At 39.5% G+C, this 20,546-nt stretch overlaps 1 protein-coding gene across 2 annotated transcripts in view; it reads right to left on the minus strand.

Annotated features, from left to right (window-relative positions):
• Positions 1 to 20,546, minus strand: part of Kpna3 (karyopherin subunit alpha 3) — a 60,430-nt gene that overhangs the window by 20,793 nt on the left and 19,091 nt on the right. The window contains exons 2-6 of one of the 2 annotated variants that reach the window (XM_042685404.1): positions 7,517 to 7,561; positions 2,343 to 2,432; positions 1,865 to 1,894; positions 1,722 to 1,774; positions 1,489 to 1,584 (exon numbers count right to left, since the gene is read on the minus strand). In XM_042685404.1, the coding sequence (XP_042541338.1) occupies positions 1,489 to 1,584; positions 1,722 to 1,774; positions 1,865 to 1,894; positions 2,343 to 2,432; positions 7,517 to 7,561 (314 nt within the window). Of the gene's footprint in view, positions 1 to 1,488; positions 1,585 to 1,721; positions 1,781 to 1,864; positions 1,895 to 2,342; positions 2,433 to 7,516; positions 7,562 to 20,546 lie in introns of both variants that reach the window. The other variant, XM_042685405.1, reaches the window with a different exon arrangement.

Genomic DNA, 20,546 nt, shown 5'->3' on the forward strand with positions numbered 1-20,546 from the left:
AAAACATATACTTGGGTTTTAGTCAACAGCAAGTCCTGGAGTTAAACCAGAGTATGTGGCTCCCAAGTCTATGTATGGTTTTTACACTGTAACACAACTTTCCATGAAAAAAATCCATAAAGTCATATCTAAACCATGGGTATATTTCTACTCTTGAGCCTTGAGTGGTTAAGTCATATCTAAACCATAGGTATATTCTACTCTTGCACTGAGTATAATTGTTTAAGTCTATGTCTTATAATTATTCATCAAGCTGTACATATTTTAGCATACTTTTCTATATAAGTGCTGTTTCACAGATACAACTATGTAAGTTTATGCTAAAGGCTGGAGAGAAGAAAAGATGGGGAAAAACAAGCAATCAATCAAATAAGCAAACAACAACTACCACAGAAATTCACAGCAGAGACCAAGGACAAAGTAAAACCTTAAAAGTAGTAAGAGGCTAAAATTTATTTTTAAAATAACTACAATAAAACTTACCTTAATTTAAATATTGTTATAGAAATTACAAAATATATATTGTTTAAAGTTTTAAGAGTCTATGGTTGGGGAGTGGAGATTATAACATATGATAGAGACAGAAGGTATTTTTAAATACCAAAAAGGCTTAGTAGCAACATTTATATACCACTATTTTTATCTAGTCACTAAAAATTTCCTTGGACAACACTTAGAAAACTATCCCAAGTTTCAGTCTAAATACTCTTAAATATAAAAATAACATTTGCTTTAAAGAATTTTGGAGTTCACATTTATATTTTTTCCAGTTAATTCAAACTGACAAAGTTTTGAGACAGTCCTGTGATATGTCTAAAAACAAATGGAAATGAAGCTAATACCTCAAAAAATAGCAAGTGGCGTTTTCCCCTTCTCTTCTGGATAAATTCAGCCTGCCCTCTTACTCCTAATATACCACAAAAAAAACATGATGTAGGACAACTGATGGTGGCTGGATTTCTATTATAGAATACACAGAAAATCAGTGGTCAGCTAGCATACTCCCAGGGTACAGAACAGCCACTTAGTTTGGAAACCATGTTGACTTGTCATGAGGTTAAGCTATAAATAGAGTCATGAGCAAAGGATGACTCAAATACTATTTGGTTGTTTTAAAATATTACTAAAAAAGAAACATAACAAGTATAGACTATAAATACTTACAATTAATTAGAAGAGGCAATACCCAAGAGAGCTGTCTTTCCTTTAAAATATGTAAACTTTAGAAACTAAAAACAGAGGTACTTTACCTCTGCTGAATATGATCCCAGAATAAGAAAATTACATTAAAATGCATGTCAATTAAAAAAGGTCAGGCTGGGAGTACATTCCAGTGATAAGGGTACCTGGTTAACACATGCAAGGCTTTGGGTTCGAGCTCTAGCACCACAAAAGACAAAATAAAATTTAACAGAACTGAACCCCTTGAGTAAATAGCAATCCTAAATTTTAATTTAACCAAAAAAAGGGAATCAAATCCATACTTACTTATCATCCCTTTCTAGACATTTGACTAGAATTGGTAAAATCCCAGATTTTATTAGGTCATCAATTGGTGGGTTTCTGTCACTGGATAACAGTTTTCTATAAAAAGCAACACAAGAAATTAATTGCTATAATTTTCAAATTATGAACACAAACAATAATATACTGCTTCTAGACTATCAGCTAGAAACGCTCTAGGGTAGACCATAATTATATCTAGATAAATTAGTATTTACCTTGCTGCCTGAACAGCACTTAACTGGACCACAGGGTTATCACTTGTGGCATTCTGCAACACCAAACACAAGTTTTAGAATTTTTTTAAAAAACAACACCCCTATTTAAGAGACTTCAAAATGAGAATATTAAAATAACATACCTGTAATATAGCTTCTAATGTCACATTTTGCTTAAAAAGAAAAAAAGTAGTTCAGCAGAGTTTAATTAACGAAACTACATTTATTCAATAGTTCGTATGCTAAAGTTAGAGTAAATACACCCGACTTACCATTATTAAATTGACTTAATTTAAAAAACGCTCTCTTGGTTACTATAAAAATTATTTCAGGCTCACACCTATAATCCTAGCTACTCAGGAGGCTGAAATCTGATTTGAAGCCAGGAAAGTCCATAAGATTCTTATCTTTAGACTTTTTTTTTTTGCCAGTCTGAGCAGAAAGCCAGCCTGGGCAGAAAAGTCCCTAAAAGACTTTTATCTCCAATTAACCACTCAAAAACTGGAAGTGGCACTGGTTCAAGTGGTAGGGTGCTAGCCTTGAGCACAAAGAGGACTAGGACAGTGCCCAGGCCCTGAGTTCAAGCCCCACAACCACCACCAACAAAAACAGGCAACTTACTGCTTTAAAATCAGCATCAACATCTGAATCTTCTAAACTTTCTTCTTGGGGAACATTTCTCTTTTTCAGTAAGTGTTCATCTCTTTTGTTCTGAAAGGCAATGTTGGATGTTTAAGAACTCATAAAGGTTTATTGTTAAAGAAAAATCTACTAAGATCATCACAACTTTATTCAGCAATCATGAAAAACATAATAATATATGTGGATAATTTTATTAATATTTAAATGTATATATTGCAAACCAAGTCCTCACTTGGACATTAGTAATAAAATTAGCTAAACTATACAGCTTTTATACACACAAAAGATTCATTAAGCACCAACTATTATGACCTATGTTTTATAATGAGGATCTAAATTTAAATCTGGGTTGAAGGTAGGAATGGGAAGGGGTAAAAGAGAGAAAGAATGATAGAAGGGGTAACACTGATCAAGAAGTATTCCACTCATAACCTGCCTTATGGAATTGTAACCTCTTTGTATAACTACCCAATAAAAAAAGGAAAATTTAAATTTGAGAATGCATTATTATAATTGCTCCTCAAATATATTTCAATTAGTGTGTCAATTTTTATATATTTATTGCTAACATCTGCTTGAAGCAACTTATTAAAAGGCAACTTAACCAGAAGAGTTTAAGGTGTGTACATGCTTGTTGAAGATATATAAATTCATTAACATAAATGCCACCAATTTACCATTACCTCAGATTAAACACTTGCTATCTGGCTCTTATAAATAACAATTCTCTGCAGACTACATTTTGTGGGACTTAAATAGTTTCCAATTGTAACCTTTGAGACATTATGTAACCTTGAATTAATCACCAATTTTTCTCTCAGTTTTTAGTTAAGGTACAGAATTAAAAAAAAAAAAAAATTAGAAGCTGGGTTCCAGTGGTTTACGCCTATAATCCTACCTACTCTAGAGGCTGAAATCTGATTTGAAGGCCAGTTTGGGCAGGAAAGTCCATGAGGTTCTTCTCTTTAGTTTTTTTGTTTTTGTTTTGCCAGTCCTGGAGCTTGACTGTCCCTGAGCTTCATTTGCTCAAGGCTAGCGTTATACTACTTGAGCCACAGTGCTACTTGTGGCTTTTTCTGTTTATGTGGTACTGAGGAATTGAGCCCAGGGCTTCATGCATGCTAGGCAAGTACTCTACCACTAAGCCTCATTCCCAGCCCATTCATGAGGTTCTTACCTCCAATTACCATCAAAAAAAAAAAAGTGGAAGCTGGGTGCCAGTGGCTCACGCCTGTAATCCTAGCTACTCAGAAGGCTGAGATCTGAGGATCCCAGTTCAAAGCCAGCACAGGCAAGAAAGATTGTGAGACTCGTATCTCCAATAAACCACCAGAAAACTGGAAGTGGCACTGTGGCTCAAGTGGTAAAGTGCTTGCCTTGAGCTGAGGGACAGCGCTCAGGCTCAGAGTTCAAGCCCCATGACCGACCAAAAAAAAAAAAAACAAAAAACTGGCAGTGAAGCTATGACTTAAGTAGTACAATCCCAGCCTTGAACAAAAAAGCTATGGGACAACGCCCAGACATTGACACCAAGCCCCAGTACCCATATAAAAAAATTTAAATTAGAAACAAATGACTATATTAGATTAAAAGATTAAATGAAGGGTCAGGTGTGGTAGAACATGATTGTAACCTTAGCTATTCAGGTGGTAGAGGCAAGAGGACTATAAAAGTAAGATAAACCAGAGCGTGGTTAGTAAGAGCCTATTTGAAAAACTAAAATATTGTTAGGCACTGGTAGCTCACATTGTAATCCTAGCTACTTAGGAGGCTGAAATCTGAGGATTGAAGCCAGTCCAGGCATAAAAATCCACAAGACTGGACTGGGAAGGTGGCTCAGTGGTAGAGCACTTGCCTTGCATGCTCGAGGCCCTGGGTTCGATTCCTCAGCACCACATAAGAAAAAAGCCGGAAGTGGCAATGTGGCTCAAGTGGTAGAGTGCTAGCCTTGAGCTGAAGAGCTGAGGGACAGAGCCCAGGCCCAGAGTTCAGGCCCCACAACCGGACCCAAAAAAAAAAAATCCACGAGACTCCTATCTCCAATTAATCACCATAAAACAAGAAGTGTGGCTCAAGTAATGAGTGCTATCCCTGAAGAAACAAGGCTTAAGGACAGTACCAGGTCCTGAAGTCTAATGTACACACACACATACACACCTACCTACAGTAGTAGCACCACCACCAACACCCTAAACTAAAAACAAAGGGATTGGGGGTGCAACTGATAGAATGCTTACCCAGCAAGCCCAAGCTCCTGTGTTTAATCCCCAGTACCACAAAAAGAAAGAAAAGGGGGAAAAGGCTAGATGATTTTGAATGTTCTTTTCAAGTTAAAATTTCAAATGATATATTTTGAAATTTCAATTTATATGTTCAATATAATGTATATGGGAGTGTTGGACTACAAAAGAAGGTTGTTGAAGAGGCATTAATATTAATGAAATTCAGATTAAACAGAAAATTAAAACTAAAAATATGTATGCTTTACCTATAAGAGATTCTTCTTAGTAATGGCTAGATTATTCACAGTAGTTCAGATGAAATAGAAAATTTAAATACCTTAATCCACAAGCTTTATTTAATAAAGGCATGTGAAGTCCATATATATTTAGAAACTGATATTGTTAGTATAACGCTGAGATCATTTAATAAGGGTAATTATGTATGTCTACTGGTGCTTTCTTTTTAATTTTTTAGTGCCAAGGCTATAGGTTCAACTCAGGGCCTCACACTCTTGCTCAGCTTTTTCCACTCAATACTGGCATTCCACCCTCTGCCTTTTTGTTTGCTAATTGGATCTCACTGATTTGTCTACCTGAGCTGGCTTTGACTCTCAATCTTCAGATCTTGCAAGTACCTTGCAAGTGGCACAAGCCACTGACGCTTGCTTATAATTACTTTTTTGTGTGTGCCAGTACTGGGACTTGAACTCCAAGGCCTGGGTGCTGTCCCTTAGCCTTATCCACTTAAGTTTGGTACTTTGTCACCTGAGCCACATCTCCATTTCTGACTTTTTGCTGGTTAAATGGAGATAAGAGTCTCACAGAATTGTTTGTCCAGCTGGCTTGGAAACACAACACTCAGAACTCAGCCTTCTGAGTCAGCAGCATGAACCACCAGTGCCCAGATCCTTCCCCAACCCCTACCTGTGGTGCTTTATATAAGACTATTCTTTTGCCAGAGGGGTATACCCAACAGGCATTTTTCTCCCTCCTGCTGGGAAACTTCTACTTTACCTGTTTTCAAATTTGTTGACATAAAAGTTGCTCATATTCACAATGTCGCTGGTTCCTTCTTTACACAAATGGTAATAATTTCCCTTCCTATTTCTATACTTTTGGATAGTACAGTCTTGCACTGATCATAACCCAGCTACGTGACCTGCTTTGGAAAAGATACTAAGCAAGTCAATCTGCAAAGTGCTTACAAAGGGGAATATCATCTCTTGATGTGCTTTTTCTAAAAGCAGTGGCCCAGTGGATATGGAAGCTCTGTGGAGGACAATCAAGATCCCATCTCAGACAACAGCTAGAAATTTACACAAGACCACCCCAGATGGTCAAATCACCAATCCACCCACCAACTAAACAGAGACAATAAGAAAAGCCAGAAGAAAGATGGACTCTACCAAAGCAGAAAAACTTTCTGCTGATAAAATGGCTATTGTTTTAAACCACTTAGTTTTGACCAATGCATTCATGTTTTTAAATTTGTTATATTTAAAGTTCCTAGTATTTGTTTAATCTCCCTACTAGCTATCAAGTTTCATCTTAACTGCAATCTACAGTTCCTGGCATGAGAATATATTGATTAGAAGTGCTTTAAAACTTTCACAGCAGGGGCTGGGAAGGTGGCTCAGCGGTAGAGCATTTGTCTTGCATGCCTGAGGCTCAATTCCTCAGCACCACATAAGCAAAAAGAAAAAAGCCGGAAGTGGTACTGTGGCTCAAGTGGTAAGAATGCTAGCCTTGAGCTGAAGAGCTGAGGGACAGCGCCCAGGCTCAGAGTTCAGGCCCCTCGACCGGACGGACCCCCCCCCCCCCCAAAACAAAACAAAACAAAACAACTTTCACAGCTATGAAGTAATGGTTTTATTCCCTGATTTCTACGTTAATCAGATTGTGGTCAGAGAACATTGTATAGCTCACTTAAATTAAGTGGTATTTGCTTTGTGTTAGAGGCTCCCCAACTTTCTCAATCTAGAGTAGTTCAAAGGAACAGTTTATTTTATCATGCAAGTAGATCCAAAAACAATATGGGAAAAAAGGAAAACATACCTACTGAAAGGCAAAAATTACTTTAATATTAGAAAAAGAATTTGCTTGAATGGAATATATAGTACTCTAACATTCAAAATGTAAATTACTCCAAGAGCTAATGGTTCTTGGCTGGCTTCAAGCCACAATCCTCAGTTATCAGTCTCCTGAGTAGCTAGGATTACAAGCTATCAGCATCTTGGCTCACTCATAAGAATTATAACTAACTTCTTACTTCTCCTTCCCTTCCTTCCTTCCTTCCTTTTTCGGTACTAAGTTTTGGACTCAGGGCCTCAAACTTGAATGGCAGATATTTTACCACTTGAGTCATGCCTCCAACACCTTTCTTGTGCTGGTTGTTTTTTAGGCACCCAGGTTATGGCTTTTTATGTCTGGGCCCACTTGGGCTGAGATCCTCCTACTTGTACCTCACCAAGTCACAGAGGATGGCAGGTAGACACCACTCTGCGCAGCCATTGTTCCTTCTCTGTAGCTATGATAAATTTATTAAAAATGGGGAAAGAGAGTAATCCTGTCCAGCACAAAGCCCATAGAAAGGATTTTAAGGAAAAACTAACTTCATGAGATGTTGTGAAACTTATAATGCTATAAAGAACTTCTAGTAGCACCTACAACCATCAAAATATTTTTTATTTATTATGTATTTTTATGCTAGATAGTTTTAGGAATACCTCCTGTAAAATTTGTCAGAGTATTTTAATTATTCAAGTAATACAAAATGCTAACATCAGAAAACTCTTTTAATTCATTTTCTTTTCTTTTTTTTCCCCCAGAGCTGAGGACCAAACTCAGGACCTTGTACCCGCCAGGCAGGTGCTCCTCCACTGAGCTAAACCTCCAGCCTCAATTCATTTCTTAAGTGTGTATCATCCTTACCTTCCGCAGTTCAACTGTCACTTCATTTCTATGTCTTCGCATTGTCTAAAAAGAAAAATAAAGTTCATGTAAGAATCAAAATATTCATACTGCTAATAGGTAACATCTTAAGTATCTGAGACTTACATCTTAAAAAAATTTTTTTTGAGGGGGAGTCAGTCTTGTTGCTTGAACTCTGGGTCTGGGCACTGTCCCTGAGCCTCTTTGTGTTACAGGCTAGTGCTCTACCACCTGGTGTCATAGCACCACTTCCAGCTGTTTGGGAGTATTTTATTGGAGATGGGTCTCATGGACTTTTCTGCCCAGATTGGCTTTGAACTGCCATCCTTGGATTACAGGTGTGAACCATTGGAACCTGGCTTTTTAAATTATATTTTTATTATCTTTATGTAGCCGGACAAAGTTATTACCCACTTTAACCAGTGCAACAAAGGTGTAATTTCTCTAAACATTTAAAACACTACTTATGGAAATGAACTGCAAGAAATGGAAGCATGTTTTGGGGGTTCTTTTTTCTTGGTTAGTGTAATTGCTGTTGGTGGTAATGGTATTTGTTTTTGCTTTAGGTGTTTCTTTTTTTTCCTTTGGGGAGGGGAAAGGGCACAGAAAGGGAGGGAATAAGGATAAACAAATGCAATCATGCTATAAAATATACACTATGTGGCTTGTGGGCAGGAATGGGGGAAACCAAAGGAAGGGGTGATATTCTCCACACAAAGTAATGTACTCATTACCTGACTTACAAAATGGTAACACCTCTGTACACACCTTAATAACAAATTATTTGTAAAATACAATGTAGAAAAAAAGCCTGAGGGGGCTGGGAAGGTGGTAGAGCACTTGCCTTGCATGCATGAGGCCCTGGGTTCGATTCCTCAACACCACATAAGCAGGAAAAAATGCCGGAAGTGGTGCTGTGGCTCAAGTGGTAGAGCACTAGCCTTGAGCTGAAGAGCTGAGGGACAGTGCTCAGGCTCAGAGTTCAGGCCCCACAACCAGACCCCATAAAAAAAAAAAAACAAAACAAAACTTGAGGCGCACTTTTTTTGGGGGGGGGGGGGGGGAGGGTCAGTTGTGAGGCTTGAACTCCCAGGCCTGGGTGCTCTATCCCTGAGCTCTATCCAAGTGCCACTTGAGCTACAGTGCCACTTCTAATTTTTCTGGTGGTTTATTGGGTATAAGAGTCTCATGGAACTTTCCTGTCCCATTTGGCTTCAAACCATGATCCTCATGTCTCAGCTTCCCAAGTACCTTGGGATTACAGGCATGAGCCACCAGCACCCAGCTTTGAGGCTTACATTTTTTAGAAGTAATTTAATCTTAAGGATCAAAGATTGATCAGTTTATTTTTCCCCCTAGAGATAGGCTTTGCTATGCAGCCATGCTGGCTTAAACTCCAAACCAACTTCCCAAGTGAAAGGATCACAGGTGAGTAACACCATGACCAGTTAATTCATCCACTTATTCATTGATTCACTGATTGTGATAGTGGGATAAGTTCAAGGCCTTGAACTTATTAGGCAGGCATACTACCACTTGAGCCAAGTGATTCTCCAACCTATGCCGCCTGTGCAACTGGGCTCACAGGCACTGTTTGTTGGCCAAGACGGAGGGGTGGGTTAACTTTTGCCCAAGTTGACCTCACAATCACAATTCTACCTTACCCTTACATTCCAAGTATTTGGATTTATACCACTGAAGCCAGTCAGATTCCATTTATTTTAATTATGAAGGCTTGGCTGCCATCCTTTAGTTCTAACTGCACTCAGTGTTTCATATTTGTTTTTGAGAGAAACTATATCCTTCTCACTGTGTGATATAGTCTTTGTAAAACCTCAAGTTCAATTGTCCTCATCCTAGACCAATCAACACCAACAGAACTCACTGTAACAATTCTAAACAATGTAAAACTTGCCCATTAAATTCTTAAAGAATTTGCAGAGTGAATAATGACTATCTTTGACTTGTTCTCTATTTCCCAATTTTCAATCTACAGGTTAACTCATTCTTCCAAGAAATTATGGTTTTGTGTAAGTCAGCCACAGCTGGAATTTTTTTATGCTTACAACCAATGAATTTTACCTCTAAACTACTTATGTTTTTAAAAAAAATAACTAGTTGCTGAGCGCCAGTGGCTCATGCCTGTAATCCTAGCTACTCAGGTGGCTGAGATCTAACGATCACAGTTCAAAGCCAGCCCAGGCACCAAAGTTAATGAGACTCTTATCTCTAATTAACTACCAGGAAACTGGAGGTAGTGCTGTGGTTCAAGTGGTAGAAAGCTCGCCTTGAGCTGAAGAGCTCAGGTATAGTGCCCAGGCCTAGACTTCAAGCCACACAATTGATGAAAAGAAAAAAGGAAAGGGAAGGGGGAGGGGGGAGGGGGGGAGGGGGAAGGGGTGAAGAGGGAAGAGGGAAGGGGGAAGGGGAAAGGGGAAAGGCTGGAAAGGGGAAAGGGGAACTGATTGCTACAACCTTAAACCACCTGAAAATGAGTAAGCTTTTGTACCAAAGGTAAAAGTATCCTTTTAAGTTTGAAGCAATTCTATTTGGCATGCTAAACTATTGGAATAATTAAATACCTTTCTTTTTTTTTTTTTTGGGGGGGGGGGGGGGTCCGGTCATGGGGCCTGAACTCTGGGCCTGGGCCCTGTCCCTCAGCTCTTCAGCTCAAGGCTAGCACTCTACCACTTGAACCACAGCGCCACTTCCGGCTTTTTTCTTTTTGCTTATGTGGTACTGAGGAATCGAACCCAGGGCCTCATGCATGCAAGGTAAGTACTCTACCACTGAGCCACCTTCCGGGCCCCAACATATCTTTCTTTCTGACATGCATGATATGCTAGATTCTGTTATTACGTATGTATGATTACATCCTTATATTTTTTTTTTTTGGGTCCGGTTGTGGGGCCTGAACTCTGGGCCTGGGCGCTGTCCCTCAGCTCTTCAGCTCAAGGCTAACGCTCTACCACTTGAGCCACAGCGCCACTTCCGGCTTTTTTCTTTTTGCTTATGTGGTGCTGAGGAATCGAACCCAGGGCCCCAGGCATGCAAGGCACGTGCTCTACCACTGAGCCATCTTCCCAGCCCCACATCCTTATATTTTTAATAAAGGCTATACAGACATGATTTATTTATCTTTATCATCTTTATTGCTAGATACCATTTGCCACTACTTAATTTTCCAATTAAAAGTCAGGGATTGGCAATATAAAATTTAAAAGTGAACCAACTGAGCTGGGCGCTGGTGGCTCATGCCTCCTAGCTACTTAGGAGTCTGAGATCAAAGTTCAAAGACAGCCTGGGCAGGAAAGTCCAGTGAGACTCTTTTGTTGTTGTTGTTGGCCGTGGGGCTTGAACTCTGGGCCTGGGCACTGTCCCTCAGCTCTTCAACTCAAAGCTAGTGCTCTACCGCTTGAGCCACAGCACTACTTCTGTTTTTCTAGTAGTTTATTGGAGATAAAGAGTCTCACGGACTTTCCTGCCAGGGCTGGCTTTGAACCAGGATCCTCAGATCTCAGCCTCCTGAGTAGCTAGGATTACAGTTGTGAGCCATTGGTGCCCAGTGGTTAATTGTTATATAAGACTCAGGATGCAGGGTCATCTGTTAGGCAAAAATGGAGGTGACAACCAAGATGCCTAATCTTCTTGTATTCAGGGAACTACATGACACATGAAAGAATTCAATGAAGGTATAATTAAATAAATATACTGTACTTGGGGACTAGTCAATTCAACCTGGTAAAGAAATCAAGACAGCTAGGCACTGGTGATTCAAATCTGAAATCCTAGCTATTCAGGAGGCTGAGATCTGAATGAAGATCATGGTTCCAAGCCAGCTCTGGCAGACAAATATAAGAGACTCTTATCTCCACTTAATCACCAAAAGGATGGAAGTGGAGGTAGAGCACTAGTCTTGAGCAAAAAAGTTAAGTGTATGAAGCCGTGAATTCAAGTACCAGTGCAGCAAGCAAGCAAGCAACAATCAGTGAAAGAAAGGGCTAAGGGTATGGTTTAGCTGTGAAGCACCTGCCTAGCATGCATGTGACCTTGAATTCAAATCTCAATATTGAAAAAACAAATCTGTTCCGAAGTCAGTTTATGCGTCCTTATTCCCACTGTACAAACTTTATAACATTCTGAGGAATGTCATTGATCTCTCTACCTTGATTTCTTTGCCTATAAAATGAAGACAAAGATAAACAAATGAGTCACATTATGCTAAGTGTTTCTAACAGTAGCTGTTGCTCAGTATGCAGAAAGTCTCAGTAACTGTAAACTATCCTCATTATTGTTACTGGACACTACTCATACTCTCATAGTACATCATATCAATGCCTTAATGTCCAATTTCTTTCTATCTATAGATACAGCTTACAACAAACCATAACATCTTGTGTCCATTCTCATTTCTGTCATCATCTCCCTATATATTCACAGAAGACTATATATTCACTCAGTTCAGTTTTCCTCACTAGTCTAAATCCTAAACGATCCCGTGTATTCAAAGAGCTCAGTCAAGAGGCAGGTCAGGCAGATGATTGTCTCCCCAAACCCTCCCCCCTAAATTTCAGTTTCATCATAACTCAAGATTCAGTGGCAATCCTTTCATCAAAAACTCAGGAAGCTAAGATCTGAGGATCACGGTTTAAAGCCAGCTTTGGCAGGAAAGTCCTGAGACTCTTACTTCCAATAAACCACTAGAAACCTGAAGTGGCACTGTGGCTCAAGCGGTAAAGCGTTCGCCTTGAGCTGAAGAGCGCAGGGACAGTGCCCAGGCCCAGAGTCCAAGCCCCACAACTGAAAAAAAACCAACCAAACAAACAAAAAACACCCAAAAACCAGCTGCCAAGCTGGACACTGGTGGCTCACCACTTGTAATCCTAACTATTCAGGAGGCTGAGAACTGAGGACCACTGTTCTTTCCTTTGAGATTCCCTGTCCATAACAGCAACATTATAAGGACTTCCCTGATCCAATTTAAAAACTGGACAATTTCCCATAAATTTGACCAATTGACTTAAATTCACAGACTACTTAAAATTTTAACTCCTTGATTTTCTGCCAAGCTATCAATGTCTTTCTGTTTTGGCTTCCTTGTATATATTAGTCCTCATATTTTTTTTGGTGGGGGGGAGATGGGAGGTCAGTTGTGGGATCTGAACTCTGAGCCTGGGCACTGTCCCTCAGCTCTTCAGCTCAAGTCTAGCACTGACCACTTGGGCCACAAAGCCACTTCTGGCTTTTTCTGCTTATGTGGTGCTAAGGAATCAAACCCAGGACCTCATGCACAAGGCAACCACTCAACCACTGAGCCACCTTCCCAGCCCCACAGTCCTCATACTTTTAACAGCCCTACTCCTCTACTTATATCTTGCTGTCTTGGTAAAAAGTTAACCTGGATTACTTCAGTTCTTACTCCAAAAGCTGGGCTGTTAGGTGCTACAATAGAAAAAAAATTCAACCTTCATTATGTGTATTAAAATTTCTGTCTTTCACCTAAATTAAGCTCTCAATGCTTGCTATTTAGAAATCTTTCAGAGCTGGTGGCGCACACCTAGCTCTCAAGGAGGCTGAGATCTGAGGATCACAGTTCAAATCCAGCCCAAGCAGCAAAGTCCATGAGACTCTTATCTCCAATTAACCACCAGAAAAACTGGAAGTGGTGCTGTGGCTCAAGTGGTAGAGCACTTGCCTTGAGCTGAAGAACGCAGGGACAGTGCCCAATCCCAGAGTTCAAGCCCCACCACTAACAAAAAAAAAGAAAAAAGGAAGGAAGGAAGGAAGGAAGGAAGGAAGGAAGGAAGGAAAAAAGAACTATTTCTTTCACAAAGAAAGAAAGAAAGAACTATTTCTTTCACCTGATGTGGAAGAAATAGTTGTATTGTCAAAGCTCATAGAATTCATAAACTTTATAGACCAAGAAAATGACAATTTGCCTTGTGAAGATTAAAATGTGTTTGTAACTTTAACTAAGTATCACTATCCTACAATACTGTAATATTTGTAAAATTTATGTAACCATTTAGGCTGAATAAAAATTATTTTGAAAATGACAGTGCCAATAAGTACCAGGAAATGAGTACTTGCAAAGGTGTAGGGGAGGGAGAGGGTCAAGAGGAGAGGGGTAGACAAAAGATGAGGGGAAAGGGGGGGGGGGATGCAGTAGTCAATTCATTGTATGTACCATAAAATTAAGGAAAGGATATTGAAGGATAACAGATCAAGATGCACTGTATGCGTAAAGTGCTTTGTTAAATAGGGAGAAAATTCAATACATACCCTAAAAATTTAAGAAAAATGAGGGAAATGGTGGGCTGGGAGGGGTGGGTGAGAATGTTTAAAGGGATGATATTGGTCAAGATGCATTGTATTCATTAACTGCTTAGTTGAATGACAACTCCTTTGTACAGCTACTTAAAGATAATAAAAATATTGGGACTGGGAATATGGCTGAATATGGCTTAGTGGCACAGTGCTTGACTAGCATGCATAAAGCCCTAGGTTCAATTCCTTAGTACCACATAAACAGAAAGGGCAGGAAGTATCACTGTGGCTTAAGTGGCAGAGTGCTAGCCTTGAGCAAAAAGAAGCTCAAGGACAGTGCCCAGGCCCTGAGTTCAAGCCCCAGGATTGACTAAATAAATAAATAAATAGTATTTTTTAAAGTATATAATATTCATAGTCTAGTTAACCAATGTAGTTGTTTATCATCATCATGATGCTGATAAAGAAAATAAACATTTGCAGACTGAAAGATAAAAAAGAAGTGCAAAAAGTTGCTGTTGCTTTGCAGTACTAGGAATTAAAACAAGAACCTCAAGCTTAGCAGGAAGGTAATCTATCATTTTAGCCATACCTTGTTTCTGAAATAAGGTCTCAGTAAATTTTCCCCAGCTGCCTTGTCTTGCCTCAGACTGCTCAATAGCAGGATTTACAGCAAGTACATATGTGGTATTTGACTATTTTTCAGAGCTACTAGAGTTTGAACTCAGGATCTTGAGCATACTAGGCACTATTTGAGGCACATCCCGAAAGCTCTTTTTTGCTTTTATTATTTCATTATTTCTCAGGTAGGGTCTTCCCCTTCTTGCCAGGGTCTAGTCTCATACTGTGATCCACAGATTGAGACTGGGTCTACTATTAAGATTTTAATTCACATAGTTCTGCTGATTAATGATGTTTGACATTTTGCTATAGGTTTTTTATAGACCAGTCATATATCTTCATTATGAATTGTCTATTTAAATATTTGGACATTGAAAAAATTAGTTTTTGCTGGGCCAGAGGCTCATGCCTGTAATCCTACCAAGGAAATTAAGATCTGAGGACCATAGTTCCAACTAAATGGGGCAGACAAATCTGTGAGACTCTTATCTCCAGTTAACCAGCAAAAAGGGCAGACAAATCCATGAGATTTGTCTCCATCTCCAATTAATTATCAAAAAGAAGAGAAGCTGGCTGGGCTTCTCTTGGGCCAGTGGCTCATGCCTGTAATCCTAGTAACTCAGGAGGCTGAGACCTGGGAATCATGGTTCAAAGCCAGCCCAATCAGAAAAGTCCATGAAACTCTTATCTCCAATTAACCACCAGAAAACCAGATGTGGTGTTACGGCTTAAGTGGTAAATCACTAGCCTTGAGCTGAAGAGCTCAGGGGCAGTGCCCAGGCCCAGCGTTCAAGTCCCATGACTGACCAAAAAAAAGAAGTTGTGAAGCTGTTGCTCAAGTTGCAGAGTGTCAGCAGTGAGTAAAAAAGCTGAGCAAGAGCTTGAGGCCCTAAATGCAACCACAGTACTGGCACACACACACACACACACACACACACACACACACACACAATACACACATATGTGTGTATATACACACACATATATTTTGACACTTATATATATAATTTTTAATTAGGCTTTAAAAGTTTCAATTATGAGTTTAAAAACTAATCTGGATACAAGTTCTCTGGCGTATACATGGAAATATTTCCCTCATCTAATGTTTGTCTCTTCATTTTCTTTACACTTTTTTTTTGTTTTTGCTGGCCCTGGGGCTTAAGCTCACAGCATGCACACTGTTCCTGAGCCTCTCTGTGCTCAAGGCTAGTACTCTACCGCTTGAACCACAGAACCACTTCCAGCTTTTTCTATTTATGTGGTACTGAGGAATCAACCCCAGGGCTTCATGCATGCTAGGCAAGCACTCTACCACTAAGCCACATTCCCAGCCCCCTTTGTCGTATTCTTTAAAAAACAAAATTTTGCCAGGCATGGCAGGCTCACATCTGTAATCCTAGCTACTCAGGAGACTGAGATCTGAGGATCGAAATTCGATGCCAGCCCAGGCAGGAAAGTCCATGAGATTCTTATCTCCAATTAGCCATGAGAAAACTAAAGAGTGAAAAAGCTCAGAGGCAATGCTTAGGCCATGAGTTCAAGCCCCACAGCCAGAAAAAAGAAAAAGGGTTTTCACCTTTGAGAACTATTTTACCCATTTTTCTATTATAGTTCATGTTTTATGTGTTTTACCTAAGAAATATTGACCATCTCAAGGCTTCTGTTTTTTTCCTATATTATCTTACAGAATTTGTTCATCTTTTACATTTAGGTCTATGATTAATTTTGAATTAGTATTTGCATATACCATTTATATGCAAATATGCATATATCCAACCCATTTGAACAACTTTTGTCCTTTTTTTTTATGCTAACACCGAGGGCTTGATCAGGATCTGGGTGCTGTCCCTGAGCTTTTTTGCTCAAAGCTACCACTTAAGCCATGGCCCCACTTCTGACTTTTTTTGGTGGTTAACTGGATACAAGAGTCTCACAGACTTTTCTGCCCAGACTGGGTTTGAGCCATGACCCTTAGCTCTCATCATTCTGAGTAGCTAGGATTACAGATGTGAGCCACAGGTACCTGGCTTGTTACTTCTTTTGAAAAGCACTTGAATCATACATATGTATTGAGAATGTTACTCAGTCTTATTTATCTGTATGTCTATCCTATGGCATTATCTCATTGTCTTTATTGCTGTAGTTTTGTAGTAAGCCTTAAAATCGGTGCTTTTCAGTCCTTCAGCTTTGTATATCTTGTTTTCAAGATTGGTTTGACCATCTTACAGATGTCTGTAAAACATACCACCCAACAATAGCAGAACACACATCTTTTTTAGTCAACATAGCATTCTGCAGAATAGGTATGTTGTGTTACAGAAAAAAAAAAGTCCTAGCAGATTTTAAAAAATCAAAATCATGGGCTGGGAAGGTGGCTCAGTGGTAGAGTGCTTGCCTTGCATACATGAGGCCCTGGGTTCGATTCTTCAGCACCACATAAGCAGAAAAAGCCAGAAGTGGTGCTGTGGCTCAAGTGGTAGAGTGCTCGCCTTGAGCTGAAGAGCTGAGGGACAGTGCCCAAGCCCAGAGCTCAGGCCTCATGACTGGCCAAAAAAAAATCAAAATCATAATATGCTCTCATGACGGTGGAATTAAATCAGAGATAAATAATAAAAAGTGTCAATTTTTTAACAAATGTGGGGATTAAGCAACACACTTCTAAAAAAAAACCAATGGATTACATAAACCACAAAAGAAATAATATTTTGAGATGAATGTAAATGAAAATGGCATTAACACTGGAACCAGCTAAAGCACTATTCAAGATTATTTATAGCTCTAAATACATTAAAAAAAGAGAAAGTGTACAAAGTAATCATGGTCTACTTCAAGATATTAAAAACAAGAGCCAGGTATCATGGCTCATAACTGTAATCCTAGCTACTCTAGAGGCTGAATGGGGAAGATCAAGGCCTGAGGCCAGTCCAGAGAAATACTTCTTTGAGAACCTTACCCAAAAAGAAGCTTGATGTAAACCCAAGGAAGAGGTGGTATTGTTCCAAAAGAAATGTACTCCTTACCTGATTTACGTAACTTTAATCACTCATCACCTTCATAAAAACAATAATTTTATTGTGTGTGTGTGTCAGTTGTGAGGCTGAACTCTGGGCCTGGATGCTGTCCCTGAGTTCTTTAGCTCAAGGCTAGCGCTCTACCACTTGAGCCACAGCGGCACTTCCGGCTTTTTCTGCTTAAGTGGTACTAAGGAATCAAACCCAGGGCCTCATGTATGCAAGGCAAGCACTCTACCACTGAGCCACCTTCCCAGCCCAACAATATATTTTTTTTTTAAAGAAGCTTGATGTGGTGGTACATGTGACCCCAAATAAATCAGTTGTAAATTGAAGGCTCACAATCCTGGGTGGCCTGAGCATATATGTGAGACTGGATTCAAAAAATGACTACAGTTAAAAATGGTTTGGGGATATGGGTCAAATGCCTAGCAAGCAGGAAATCCTGAGTGTGGGATATATGCCTATAATTCCAGCATTTGGGAGACTAAAGCATTAGTCTCCTAAGGATTACAAGTTTGAAGCCAGCCTAGGGTATACAGTGAGACTCTGTCTCAAACAAAACAACAACAAAAACAAAAACAGAGGCTGGGAAGGTGGCTCAGTAGGAGAGTGCTTGCCTTGCATGCACTAGGCCCTGGGTTTGATTCCTCAGCACCACTAGAGTTCAGGCCCTACAACTGATCAAAAAAAAAAAAAAAGTAGGAGGGGAAGAGGGAAGAAAGAAAATTGTATCTAACTGTAGCACATATTACTTTATGATGGCATTTTTAATTTATATAGTCAAAGTACCATATGTAGTACCTTTCCTCATATAAGAAGACATGGAAAAGATATATTAATTTAAAAAATCAATGTCTGGATATGATGGTTCACATGTGTAACCCAACTATCTGAGGTTTTAAGTAGGAAAAACATGGTCAGTGGCTGGCCAGGACAAAAAGTGGGAGTCCCTATTCTAAGGTCAAACCCCAATACTTCCAATTAAGCAAATCACTGAAGAGATTAAAGGCAGACAGAAACCTGGATAACCTGCTCTTAAAATATAGCTACCTGGTGAAATAATAAGTTAGTAAGATTTTGTCTGAGTGTATTCTATAATCCCTCTGCTACCTGGAGTAGAAGACCATAGTATTATTGGCTTTAAGTATAAGACTATGTTCTAGTTAAGAGAACAGACAGAAATTTAAGGGAGGAAATCTTGGAAGAGAATGAACTGTAGAAGAAGTGAGTCTAAAACAGCTTATCATATCTGCCAAATCCTTGTCAATCTGAAACTGTATGCAAGCAGTAGTGGTGGGTGTGCACATGTATGCATAACATGTACGTTGGGACTTTTAATTTGCCTTTAGTAGTAGCATATTGATTCTGAATAGACTTAAAACGAAAAACTGCAATCTCTAATAAGAAAAAATAAGAAAGGGGCTGGGAAGGTAGCTCAGTGGCAGAGCACTTGCCTTGCATGAATGAGGCCCTGGGTTCGAGTCCTCAGCACCACATAAGCAGGAAAAATAAAGCCCGAAGCGTAGTAGAGTGCTAGCCTTGAGCTAAAGAGCTGAGGGACAGCGCCCAGGCCCCATGACTAGATCCCCAAAAGAAGAAAAGAAAAAGAAAAAGAAGAAGATTAAAAGACAAACCTAGAAATCAAATGAAGTATTTGAAAACTTTGATTATTCTAACAGAAGTCAAGAAGAGAAAAAAACAAAAGACAGGATAGGAAACAATAACAACACAACAAACTGCCTGATTTGAATTATATCAATACTTACATTTCTGGCTTTTAACTAAAGCCAGAGACTGTCAGATATGATTAAGAAGCAAGACCCAACTATATACTATCTGTAACAGCAGCATTTTAAATACTACGAAGATGTAATAGTTAGAAAGCTGAAAGATGCGGGCTGGGAAGGTGGCTCTGTGGTAGAGTGCTTGCCTTGCATGCCTGAGGTCCTGGGTTCGATTCCTCAGCACCACATAAGCAAAAAGAAAAAAGCCGGAAGTGGCACTGTGGCTCAAGTGGTAGAGTACTAGCCTTGAGCTGAAGAGCTGAGGGACAGTGCCCAGGACCAGAGTTCAGGCCCCACGATCGGACCCCAAAAAAAAAAAAAAAAAAGCAGAAAGCTGAAAATGTACAATAATGGTATGTACAGTCTAACATTTAAATAGCCTTGCCAGGTGTTGGTGGAAAAAACTTATATTCCTGGTACCTAGGATGTTGAGACACAAGGATCATGAATTCAAGACCAACCCAAATTATTACATAAAAGAAGTCTCAACCCTGACCCTATCTCTTCTAATTCTTCTTTTTTTTTTTGACAGTACTGGAATTTGAACTCGGGGCTTTGAACTTGCTAGGTACCCTAATGCTAACCAATGCCTTCAGCTCAGCTTTTCATTGTTTGTTTGTTTTTGAGATGCTCTTTATTCCTGCCTGGGCATCTGCCTGAACCATGATCTTACCTGTTTTAGGCTTCTTGCTGGCATGATAGGCACATGCCACTGTGACCAGCTATGGGTTGAGGAGTTGCATTAACTTCATGATGACTTGGAAGGAAATCCTTCCAATCTCAGTCTCCCAAGTAGCTAGGACCGTAAGTATGAGCCATTAGCGCCTAGCTCTATTTTGTTGTTGTTGACAGTCTCATTACCCAGGAAGAGAACAGGGAAATCTACTCCATGCTCTTGTCTCAAAATTATAAAACACACTAGGAAATAAATCTACTGTAGGTAATACAAAGACACTGAAAATATTAGTCCTAAGGCTAAGAAATTCAACAGTAAAAATAGGAGAAACACTATGAAATATCTTTTAAGATGATTGAGTCATTTTAAGAAGGAACAAAACACATAAGGAAGAAAAAAGTTAACTGGTTTAGTTAGCTAAAAATAAAAACTAAAATCACTGAGTTTTAAAGTGTAGTGGACAGAAGAAGCAACCAGGTTTAAAATCAGAATGGTGGCTCAGTGGTAGAGTGCTTGCCTCCCATGCATGAGGCCCTGGGTTCAATTCCTTAGCACCACATAAGCAGAAAAAGCCTGAAGTGACGCTGAACCTCCCTAGTAGAGCTGTACCTCTAGTGGTAGGTAGAGCGCTTGCCTTGAGCCGAATAGCTGAGGCGCAGAGAGCCCTG

This window comes from Dipodomys spectabilis, unplaced genomic scaffold (genome assembly GCF_019054845.1).
Source record: "Dipodomys spectabilis isolate Male_0828 unplaced genomic scaffold, ASM1905484v1 ptg000095l, whole genome shotgun sequence".
In the NCBI taxonomy this organism is placed as follows: domain Eukaryota; kingdom Metazoa; phylum Chordata; class Mammalia; order Rodentia; family Heteromyidae; genus Dipodomys; species Dipodomys spectabilis.